Consider the following 12,973-nt stretch of genomic DNA (forward strand, 5'->3'; position numbering starts at 1 on the left):
TCTACTGAGCATCTCCAAAGACGCTGTCCTAAGATGAGGAACAGAGGAGCAGCGAGACAAGGGTGCAGATCTAAGCAGCAAATGTAGAGCAGTTCTCCAGTGTCATTTATCCTGGCAGCGTCAACAACTGAACACACCAGGAATACATGGTTGTTGGACAGTGGGGTGAGCCAGCATATTGTTAATGATCCACATGTGTTTTCTGGTTTGAAACCAGCAAGGCAAACATGGGTTAGCTTGGCTGATGGACAGAGATTTGCTGTAAAAAAGGAAGGTAATGTATATGTACCATAAATAGATGCTATACTGTAAGATGTACCTAATTTAGAGCACAATTTGTTAAGTATATCCAGGTTAGGCAGGATTATAAAATTGTATTTGCTGGGGAACTATATACCATTAAGAAAAACACACAGGAATGTGCACAAGGGGTTAAAAAGGATGATCTGTATGTTCTGGGAATGCAATGCAGTAATTGTGCACATACACTTAATAATGCTCCCACACATGACGAATGTGTACGTTGGTTGAATAGGGGAGTGGAGCATGCTAGTTATAGATGGTTGCAGAAAATGCCAGACACAGCTAGGTGGCATAAGCCACAGCAAAAGCAAAAGCCATGTAAGAGGTATTTAGAGTGCACTGTTAGTAAGGGGGCACAATACAGAGTGTATCCTTTGAGTAGGAAAAACACAAGGCAAGCAAACAGTGTTATACCTAGGAAACCTGAATGGTGCAAGAAAGTTATACCTCCTGAGCAATTCACTGCAGGTGAGGTTAGGGTAGGTTGTATTCATAATGAACCCTGTAATCACCAGGAGATATGGTCATTGCCTAAGGAACAAGATAAATGAAGGAAGCCAAAGTTAAAGAGAAAGACAGGCAGGCAGATAAACCAAACTGAGGTGATTTAGCTAGTGAGAAGTAAAAGTAAAGGTATCCCGCCAAGAGATGGTAAACAGAATGTAATGGAGATTAATGAGACATTGTAGAGAGTCAGTAGATAATGAACATAGAAGCAATACTAATAACGGTACTAGTATCCTTTGTAGAACTGAGAGAGTAGTAATTGAAGCAGGAGGAGAGGACATACCGTATTTTTCAGAGTATAAGACATACCGGAGTATAAGCTGCACTAAGATTTTGAAGAGGCAAATTAAAAAAAAAGTTTTTGCACTCTGCAGACCTCCAAAAATGGCCCGTTTTTTTCCAGAAAAACAGGCCCATTTTTTCTCCAAAAAAAGGCATACATAGAAGGCTTGTAGAGTGCTCCTGGGGATGCCCCCCCAAAAAACTAGCAAAAATGTTCCATATTTTGCAAAAATGGGTCTGGTTTTTGTCAAAAAGAGGGCATGCATAGCCTTTAAGAGGCTTATAGAGTGCTTCTGGGGGCTGGGGAGGTAAAAATAAGCAAAAAAACCCAGCCCATTTTTCACTCATTTTTGCCCTCCCCAGCTCCCAGGAGCATTCTGGAAGCCTCCTAAAGGCTATGCATGGTCATTTTGGTGAAGGGGACGGGGTTTTGGGAGATCAAAAATGCTGTACTCAATGTATAAGATGCGCCCAGATTTTCACCCTCTTTTTTGAAGGAGGTGTGCCATATACTCCGAAAAATACAGTAATAGATATCTGAGGTTTGTTCAGAATTAACCCAAAGTATGTATCACTACTAAACAATATAAATGTGGATGTAAATGAAAGATCGAAATGTTAATGTAAAAGGTGCTGTACCAACATATGTATAACAATGTATAACAATGCCTGCATAAATACTGGAAAGTGAGAGAAACTGTAAAGGAGAAACTGTTATATGAAACATGGTAACAAAACCTGTGCCTGTAGGAAAAATATAAAGATTATGTAAAAGCATTTGGGTTATCAGATGTATCAGCTTTAAATGGGAGGAGTATCAAGTTACTGAGGATTTAATAGCTGCCAGCTGATGAAAAGTTGTAAACTGTAATTTGTAAACTAATGCAATGTAAGGCAAGGCTGATGAAAAAAGGCTGATTCATTGCAACTATGGTATAACCCTTTTAAGACTCTGATGGGAGGTCCACACAAGTCTATACATAGGTGGCTAGTAGAGGGTGTTTCTCTCAGCATGTATTCATTTTATCTTTCATCGTGTCTGTAGTGAATGGTACAGGAATTTATCTCTGCATGTATATGTATGTATGTAGTTTTAGATAAACCACTGTTAATTGTCTGGAGGCTCTTGTGCTGTGCTCCTGGGATTTATCTCATAATATTAGTCATGCTGGCAAAACCTCTGACAGTATTTGTGCATGGCTTTGAGGCTACAGGTTGCTATCCCATGATTTAGTGTGATGTTTTTTATTCTTGTCTTTAAGTGGCAGCATAAGGCATAGGACTATCTGACTCAAGGGTAGTGTTCAGATGAAAATGTAAGGTGAACAGCATGGTCTCACAATAGATCTAGGAGCTCAAGAATATTGGTAGTATTTCTTGTCTAATACAAACAAGGTGCCTTGTTTTAAAGATTCCCAGACATAAGCATCCAACTGTAATCTGACAACTGGAAGCTCAATTCCAGGATTAAACTACCCAGATAATCAAATCAAGAATGAAAGCTGAAATGTACCACATTGCTCCCTGTCTTTAAATCTCTACTATACTAACATGTTTTGCAAGTTACTGTTCTATCTCTTGGTACCACATTGCTCCCTGTCTTTAAATCTCTACTATACTAACATGTTTTGCAAGTTACTGTTCTATCTCTTGGGAAGGGAAGGGAATATGAAGGGAATTGATGAACAGATAAATGCTACAACAAGCAGCAAGAGTTAAGTACCATATTTTTTGGAGAAAAAAGAGGCTGAAAATCTGGGTACGTCTTACACATTTAATACAGTATTTTTTGCCCCGCCCTGCCCCAGCAGCACTCTATAAGCCTCCATAAGGCTATGCACGCAAATTTTTTGACAAAAAAATTTTGTGAAAAATGGGCTGTTTTTGCTCATTTTTGCCCCTCCAGCCCCCAGGAGTACTCTGCAAGTCCCCCCCCCCGGCTACTCATGCGTTTTTTTTTAAAAAAAATGGGCCCATTTTTCACAAAAAAACGGGTGGTTTTTGGGAGGTTTGCAGAGTGCAAAAAAGAGAAAGCTCTTTAACTGATTGATAAGAATTAGATTGATCAAGTGCTGGGCCAACAGAAACAAAGTCTTAGGTGCTGCAGATTGTCAGTGATTTCCTTCTCCAGCACATGGATAAATACACCTGAAATAATCTACCTATTTACCTACCCTCTCTCTCCCTACCTACCTACTGTATTTCTCTCTCTCTCTCTATCCCTCTATCTACTACTTACTTACTCTCTCTCCCCCTCCCTACCTATCTACTGTATTTCTCTCTCTCTCTCTCTCTCTCTCTCTCTATCCCTTTACCTACCTACCTACCTACCTACCTACCTACCTACCTACACACACTCTCTCATTACCTACCTACTGTATTTCTCTTTCTATTTCTCTCTCTCTATCTCTTTATCTATCTAACTACCTACCTAACTACTCTCTCTCTCTCCCTCCCTCCCTACTGTATTCCTCTCTCTTTCTCTCCTTCTCTATCCCTCTATCTACCTACCTACTTTTTAAAAATTTGCCTCTTCAAAACCTTGGTGCATCTTATACTCCGGTGTATCTTATACTCTGAAAAATATAGTAGCTGCATTAGGGTATTAAGGAGACTCCAGGAATTGACAGTTTGACATATGGATGCCTGAAATTTCCTGATTGTGTTAATTCATAAAATGACTACTGATAACTGATTTTTTTTTAATGACAGGAGGTTTAATTACTGTATAGACATTCTTCTATATCCTAGTTTTTTGGATGAAAAGTTTCAAGTTTTAAATGGTTGAAATTTGAAAGAAAATAGGTATGTCTGTTGCAAAGTGAAAAGGAAGGTTTATCTGAGATATTTTATACATCATGGCTCTGAACCTGAAAAAGCTGTTCCAGATGAATATCACCTTTTGTCAGGCACAAGCAACCAGATCCATACATGAAAGGTTCAAGTTGATTATTTTATTTGTTTTACCTATAGTACAGGAATCTTCCCAGACTGCCTTGCCTTTGGAACTAACAGATAATATTCCATGGAATTAATTAAGCTTAAGTCTCTTGTAGCAGCGCCAAGGACTCAACACTAGTTCCCTGCTTGAATCTTCCTCTGTTGCTATCCTATTTCTCTGAGAATGTCTTTCTTTGGAAAAGATTAGTAAGTGGCCCAAATATTTAAGAGTTACTAATAACATTTACTTGGTCATCCATTTAATTTAGTGGCATTTATTTCTAAGAATCACCATAGTCTGATAAGAGTAAGCACTGTAATTTGTCCTAATGCTTTGCATGCCTTCTTCTATAGGAAATGGTTTACACAGGACGGATATAGCCGACCACAAATTGTTCTTGACACCTGTAGAATTTGCTTGTTTTGTACTTGCTTGAAAACAGTTAAACTAGGGCACACACATGAAACTTAGGAAACGCGCAGTTATCAATTCTATTATTGGTCCAGATGCATAATTTGTAACCAATGACATTTGCAATGTTTGAAAACCTAATTTGCGTATGAAAGTTTATATATTCAGCTTCGCTACATAATAAAGTTGTCATTCACCCAGAGAGATCGTGCCCTCAAGTTCTTTCTAGGATTAGCTTCGTGGGTGACCCCACGTGATATTGTTGTGCCCAGGTGCCGCCCTGGAGAAGCCGTTTCCTCCAGGGACGGACTGAGGCACTAACAAGTGGTGACCTCCGACGTGATTTTTTCCGCCGGACCGACGCAGCCTCGCCGCTGCGTGCCTGAGACCCCATCGCTTACCCGCGCGCTCGTCGTCGTTCGTGGAAACGACTGATCTTTCGTAAGTATGGGGGCGGATCTGTCCAAGGACCAGGTGGGTCATGTTAAAGAACTTGGCCAGATTCTCAGAGCTTCTAAAAGTCAATTAAAAAAGAAATTTGTCTTTCCTACCAAATCTGAATTACGCCAACTGTTAATACACATTTGGCAAAACTGCCCCTCCTATCCTCACCATGGTTCCCTTAAACCTGGACCATGGGTGAAAATAGGCACATATCTCCATCAGGAACCTCGTGCTCCTACTCCGATGCTCCTGACTTGGAAAGTCACACTTGCTGCTCTTAGACTCCATTATTCTGATCCTTCTCCTGTTTTTCCCATAGAACCCCCTGATCTTACTCCCCCACCTCCTTATTTAGATCGCCCTTCAAGTTTTGTCCCGTCTGTCTCCTCTCCCTCTGTTTCCCCCCCTCCCTCTCCTTCTGTTTCTGACATTTCGCTCACATCACCTCCCCCTCCTTCTTCTGATTCTGCCGGCGTTTATTTTGCTTCCTCTCTCTCTCTCCCCACCATGGCTGGCAGTACTGTGGCCCGTGGCTTGGCTTCTGCCCGAGCCGATCCTTCTCTTACCCCAGACTTCTTTGTGTGAGTCTTATCTCTCTTCTTCTGTTGATTCACAACTTTTGTCTCTGTTTCTCACTTTACAAGGTCTTGTCTCCTCTCGCTGTTATTTTTTCCATGTCTCCCATATCTGAAGTCAGCCCTTCCCTGGGCCTCTCCAGGAGGGCAATGATGTTGCTGACGCTGCGGCATCAGCCCCCCCACCCCATGTCAATGTTTGTTCTGCTATCACACCTTGGGATAGCCACTCTTACTTTCACCAGAATAAAAAAGCGCTCATAAAACAATTTGGCATTACTGCAAATGAGGCATCAGCAATTATTCAACTATGCCCCACCTGTAGCCAGCAGGCAAACCCTCTCCCTATGGGAGTTAATCCCTGAGGGACAGAGTGTTGCCAAATTTGGCAAATGCATGTTATACATGTTCAGGCTACATTATGGCATCCCCCCAAAGGGGTGAAGCCACCAAACATGTTATTAATCATTCGATTCGGACCTTTGCATCGCTGGGACGCCCAAAAGAGAAATTTGGCATTCCTTATAACAGCCAGGGTCAGGCGTTGGCTGAGCGCGCCAACCAGACATTAAAACATGCCCTGGACAGATATATTGGCAATAGGGAAAATGCCCCCTGGCCTCCCAGCAGTGCAACACACCGGCAGCCCACCATCCTCGGCAGCGACTCGTCATTTTGCAGCTCCACCTACTGCAGACACCTCCCGTCCACCTGTCTACTATCGCTGCTTGCCTGACTTGACGTGGCGAGGACCTGCTGACCTGCTGACCTGGGAAAGGAACTACGCTGCAATCCAATTAAAAGACAAAGTTCTTTGGATCCCAGGATGGCACGTAAGACCATATTTGCCAAAACCACCTATACAACCACAGAAGCAGCCTGACCATGACCAACCAACAGGAACCACAGCTTGAGGCTGTCTCTGTCTCTGACCTGGAACACAGAGCAGAGCACCCTCCACTCCCCCGACCGGCTGTCCTGTCTTTCGCCGCAGATCCCCCTGCTATGTGTTTGGTTGAATGCTACCTGTTGTCATTATTTGAACCAGTCCGGACAAATTGAAACCAGTGTGGAAAAATTACATGATACCGTTCAAACAGTTGGACAAACATACAAAGCCTTGGACTCCTGGTAGGATTGGATGACCTCTTGGTTACCAAATTTTAACTGGTTGGGAAATGTTTCCAAGACCGTTATAACCCTTGTTGCTTTGCTGATACTGTTGTGTTGCTGTATTCAATGTGCACCCTCTTTATTAACTATGTGTAAGAATATACTCTCTAGCTTGGCTCCACAGAAGAATATTCACATTGTCAACCACATGGAGTTACATGAACAGTCAACCCCTTCATGGGGAAAGATCCCTTCCGCATGCCCAGAGATGAAGAGGGAGACGCTGCCTTTTAACAAAAACAGTGTTGGAATTCATTCCGGGTGTGTGTGTGCAGGGCAGTTTTTGCTGTCTGAAACACACATACACAGGGATGCAAAAACATCGCACCAGAAACATCCTTCCAGCCTAAACGGCCAGGACTCATTATGCAGCCTCATGTAACATGAATTATATGAGCCAGCAACTCCCACACATGCCCTTCTCTCCCCTATGCTGTGCTGTAACTGTCCATTCCCCCTTTGCCATGATGTGATTTTTTATTGGTTTATGTGTAGAATGCTGTGATTAGCCCTGGTAGGTGAAGAGAAAGAGTCTCTTTGACAAAAAGATAATAAAAAGAAAAGGAGGAGATGTTGCTATCCTATTTCTCTGAGAATGTCTTTCTTTGGAAAAGATTAGTAAGTGGCCCAAATATTTAAGAGTTACTAATAACATTTACTTGGTCATCCATTTAATTTAGTGGCATTTATTTCTAAGAATCACCATAGTCTGATAAGAGTAAGCACTGTAATTTGTCCTAATGCTTTGCATGCCTTCTTCTATAGGAAATGGTTTACACAGGACGGATATAGCCGACCACAAATTGTTCTTGACACCTGTAGAATTTGCTTGTTTTGTACTTGCTTGAAAACAGTTAAACTAGGGCACACACATGAAACTTAGGAAACGCGCAGTTATCAATTCTATTATTGGTCCAGATGCATAATTTGTAACCAATGACATTTGCAATGTTTGAAAACCTAATTTGCGTATGAAAGTTTATATATTCAGCTTCGCTACATAATAAAGTTGTCATTCACCCAGAGAGATCGTGCCCTCAAGTTCTTTCTAGGATTAGCTTCGTGGGTGACCCCACGTGATATTGTTGTGCCCAGGTGCCGCCCTGGAGAAGCCGTTTCCTCCAGGGACGGACTGAGGCACTAACATTCCTCCTTGCCTAGCTGGATTTCCCAATATCTTTAGGAAACATCAAGCCAAGAATCACTGGGAGGCTCCTCAAACAGAGGCAGCATTAGAATAACTGGAGCAGATGTTGATATAGGTCTTGAAACGCTTAAGACAAAAAGAGTCCAAGGGTTTCAAGCACTTGAAAGCATAGCAAAGGCGTTCAATGAAGCAAAGACATGCCTGTCTTAATTAAAACAACTGGCTGCAGCCTTATTTAAGAAGCAGATCTGACCCTGAAACTATGAACCTTGGTGTGATTCAGAGGTGGGTTCCTACCAGTTTGCACCTATTCAGTAGAACCGGTTCGTCAAATCTACCAAACCGGTTAGAAGAGGTTCTACCAGTGCACCCAGAAAGCAGGCCACACCTACAGAAGAGGTTCCAAAATTTTTTGAAACCCACCACTGGTGTGACTGATAAATCTTGCTTGGTTCTCTGACCCTCAGACTGAATCCTGACTAGTCTTCTGTCCATTCCTGTAGAAAGTGAAACTATTCAGGCAAGCCTTATCTTTACAGAGTCTGGTTTATGTTCCTTTGGTTGTCTTCTCAACCTTGAGTAAATTGCTTACCATTACGTAGCAATTCTGTGTGCATGTGTGTGTTTGAAACTTGAAACAGGAAGTATAGGAACCATGTTGCTGATATACAATTGGCCTGCAGCAGCTGAAAAAAGACTAATGGCATCCACTGTATGCCTGCAAGCTTGTTCACATAGGAAATTAGGATGTACATTTGAGAAAAGGCTCAGTTAGCAACATTTCATAAAACAATAGCCTAGCAGGAAAATGGATAAAATTGTCAGTGGTGCAGAAGACCTCAAATCCATTTAGAGAGTCCTTCAGGCCTATCACTTCAGTAAAAGCTGAAGAACTGAAGAGAGCCCTGCAGATACAATCAATTAAATAGGAATGCATTGGATGGAGAATTTTATGGAAGGCAAAAGGGACAGATGGAGAGATAACTGTTTCCAAGAAATGAAAAGAAATATATGGGTAAATGATTAAACAGATGGCTAAGCTAAGGATATAGGTCAATTCTTACGAACCTGAGAAAAGCATTCAAGTTTGTTTCTGTTAAAAAATGCTTAATTAGATTAATTAAAGAACAGAACTGACATAAATACTTTTTGAGCATGAACTTAGAACATGCAATTTTCTCCATCATTTGTCTTTCTTTAAAGTCTGTTACCTTGGTTTTTTTTTCCCTTCAAGAATTTAATAAAGACTATGTAGACTGTGAATGCATGCCATAATATGTGAAGATACAGCTGCCAGTAATATGCCTTTCTGTTACTTCTTGCATAAGCAATCCAGCTTGCAGTTAGAAATATGCTGCATTTTAAAATTAGCAGGGGATAAAAAACAAGGACAGCAAATCAAAATGTTAGGCATCAATGTGTGAGTCAATGTCAAACCTACACAATCTAGTCCACTTTGCATTCCTATTACTCTCCCTTTAAATGCCTGTAGTTTGCTCATCATTTCTACTTGCTTAAAATGTGCTGAATGCTAAAGCTTCATTTCTAATTGCCAAATATGCCTTCATCTTTGAGGCCTTTCAAACACAGGGTGCATCCTTAATATGCCGAAAGCAATTGCACTTTATCTGGAATGGATAAATGCAGAGAAAAGCCTGTTACAATGCAAATGTATCAATTTTTAATAATCACAGCTTTGTGACAGGAATAATCAGGAAGAAAAAGAGAAAATGGATAAATGGGGAGTAGGAACACTAGCTGTCAGGAACAAAAAAGAGCAAAGGACATACCACCTAAAAACAATGGTTTATACAAAAAGAGGAAGGGCAGGCATTTGGAGATTGCTCCATGGATCCAGTTTAGCCAACCAGACAATGGAGATGACCTGAGGCTGGAGAATAGAGCAATGGAAGAATAGATGACCAGATGAACAAATGAAGAGAATGAAAAAGAAACAGAAAGGATGGACAAAAGGGCCAAGAATCACTGCCAGAACACTTCTGCTTATATCTCAGTTGTATCTTGATGCCCAATTCACACTGACATGTTGAGCTGACAAAGTTCCTACTTCTGGGAGACAGATCGCTCAAATATTGTTTCCAAGACTTTTTAAAAAATGTTGTGGCTGTTGGTGTGAATTCTTCAGGGATGGCATTAATAAAGGCTTCCTATTTAACATATATTGCACAAAAGAAGAATCTTCATCCTCTTGTTATAGGCAAACCAAAACAGATTGTGGTTTATTGTCACCTCCCAGTGGCTCAACAGTTAATTCTTCTCTTCATTAAGCTTTTGGTCAGGGTCACTACCTGTTAGCTTTTCTATCCCCCACCAAAGAATATATGCACAAACATTGCAGATCCATCAGCATCAGGATACCTCCCTTCCCCAAGGAAGAATCGGCGATTGATTCATCCATGATTATCTCTAGTTATAAAAAAAATCAGAGGAAAAAAGAGATGACAAAGTATAGAAGAAATTCTGCTTCTTTCAATAGGTTGCTGTGGTTTTGATTTTGCTGCTAAGAATGTTAGTTGTACAGATATTATCCAGATGTTATATGGATCCAGATGTTTTCCTTCCAGATCATGTTTCTAGGGTGACTATCTCATCAACCCAGTTTTCTTTTTGCTCTTTAGGAACATGAAGTTCTTCCACCTGATAAAGACTGTGAGTACTGAGTGCCACCATGTGAGCAATCCAAGAAACTGTGACATGAGCAGCATATGGGTTTTAATGGCCTGACATGGCTGCTATTCTACTCACATGCCTGCTCTAGAATTTCACTTATTTCCAGTAGCTGCAGAATCCAATTGCAATGTAATATTTGTTATTCTACCCCTGTATAAATATACAGGTAGTCCTGGATTTACAGCCCAAATTTTATGTTTAGTGAGAAATTTGTTAAGTGAGTTTTGCCCCATTTTAGGATTTTTCTAGCCACAGCTGTTAAGTGAATCATTTCAGCTTTTAAGTTAGTACCATGGTTGTTAAGTAAATGTGGCTTTCCCATTACTTGGTTAACAGAAAGGTCGCAAAAGCCGTTCACATGACTCTGGGACACTGTCATAGCTTTGCTGGCTGAGGAACTCTGGGAGCTGAAGTCCACAAGTCTGGTAATTAAAACATTGAAAGTTCAGTTACCTGCCTGCTGCACATTGCATCATTGCTGTTACTTTTCCTCATTCACTCACTATCCCAGATAAGCCTCCTGGAAGAAGGCAATGTTTTGGAGAGCTCTTAAGTATTATTCTACTACTAAGGCTATCAGAGCTATATATGATGGGTGTCATAAATTCGCCAGTTACAGCAAAACCTGGCAAGAGGTCTACTCCCAACTCCCAGTGCTTAAAAGGGAAGAAGAAGAAATAACAAGTACCAAGATCTACAGATTATTCTAGAACTAGATTGCAATATTTAATGGTTCTGAAATCAAGATATATTCAAAAGTAGATACAGTATCGAAGAACTTTTCAATTTCTTTCCCTACATTCATGAAGAAAATCATACTGGTGGTTCTTGAACTGCATCTTACCTGCTTGGTTGGTGGTGATGTTCACTGAGGCATGCTGTGGCGGGAATGGGCTTTTATTAGAAACCCCATTGACAGCTTGGATCTCAAAGGTGTAGGGCGTATGAGCCCACAGGTTGCTGATGAAGACACGAGTTCCTGTAAGTCCCAATTGTCTTGGCACAAACTCCACATTGTCATCGCAGCGGGAGCAGCTACGGCGATCTGACCGGCACTTTTTGCAGACGATATTATAGGTCACATCATCACGACCTCCTGTATCCCGAGGTGGGTGCCATTCTAATATAATTGAAGTCTCATTGACAATAGAGATTACATTCCGAGGTCCTGAGGGAACACCTGTTAAATAACAATTTGCAGATCAAGGCTATGCAAGTAAATATACGGCTGCAGTAAAATGTATAACTTTAGCGGTATTTTAAAACATTGGAATATTTGGTTTATTTTGTTTTTGTACAAAATATTTATTTGATATTTAAATCAATTGCAATAATTCACTTAGGAAGTGACCACATGAGTGACTGCTATATTCCTTGTGCTTTTCTAATGTCGGGCTTCTATTGAGGATGGAATGAGATGGCAGAGACTTTCCCATGTTCCAAATGATCTTCATTGTCTTCACCATGGTATTAGATAAACATTTGTCATCCCCAAATATTCCTCTCTTGAAAAACATGATTTAGTGGTAGCTTGCTCTGGTCTTCCCACACCTACCTGACCCATCAGCAGTCATTTAGAGAGAATTTTAGTAGCAGGCTTATTTTAAAATAATATTTCGTTTCTACTTTGTTTCTTTTTACTTGTAAACAGGTTTTGAAGAATTATTATCTTAAAAGAGAATATAAGAAATTATAACACATATATTTCATTCACAAATTCTCAATGATCACCTTAGCTAAGAAAATTGACAAGTGATGTTCCTAGAAGAGGTGTTTTTTTTTACTAGTCTCATTTATTTCAGTTACCTTGAAGCATCTGATATCAGCAAAGAACCCATGGATTGTGAAGCACAATCATCTTCATATCCAGAAGAGCAAGAATGTTGTCTTTTTCCTTATTTGTTTGTGTCACACCCTTGTGGTCATAGATGTCCATCTTGAGTACATTCTCTCCCCATGTAGAATGGTAATAATATGGCATCACTCACTTAAGACTTTTATCTTTGGGTGATCTGAGTCAAACTAGATTACTTTTTCTTCCTTTCAAATAATTGAATCTAACTAGAATACTAAAAAACAAAAATCTATTTTCTGAAAGGCACGTGCACACACACACACACACAAGGATGGATGGATGGATGGCTGCATGCACGCACCCCCCCCCCACACACTAAATTTGAATTTGAAAGTCAATTCTTAAATTTTGAGAGGGAAGGGAAAGGAAAGGAGAAATGTGGAGTCCAAAGCTTATCATCCTTAAAGCACTCTCCTGTCGGAGTGCCCTAAACTGTAGCATGGTTAAAAAAGATCTTCTACCGGTACTTGGTAAATTCAGTATATCTCTGTATAAAAGGATTATAGTTTTTCCATTTGAAATTTTTGTGAGTTGAGAAGATTTATGTAAGGTGCAAAAAGCCAGGTCCATACATGCAGGATCAATTTAACTGTTTTATTGCTGGAAGTCTATGCACAGAAATTTTCTTAACTAATGGTCAGCAC

General features: G+C 40.5%; 1 protein-coding gene across 1 annotated transcript in view; it reads right to left on the reverse strand.

Annotated features, from left to right (window-relative positions):
• Positions 1 to 12,973, reverse strand: part of EPHB1 (EPH receptor B1) — a 303,154-nt gene that overhangs the window by 82,902 nt on the left and 207,279 nt on the right. Inside the window, exon 5 of the mRNA XM_032225657.1 lies at positions 11,319 to 11,654. Coding sequence (XP_032081548.1) covers positions 11,319 to 11,654 — 336 coding nt within the window. The remainder of the gene's footprint in view (positions 1 to 11,318; positions 11,655 to 12,973) is intronic.

Source organism: Thamnophis elegans, chromosome 10 (assembly GCF_009769535.1).
Source record: "Thamnophis elegans isolate rThaEle1 chromosome 10, rThaEle1.pri, whole genome shotgun sequence".
Classification (NCBI taxonomy): Eukaryota; Metazoa; Chordata; class Lepidosauria; order Squamata; family Colubridae; genus Thamnophis; species Thamnophis elegans.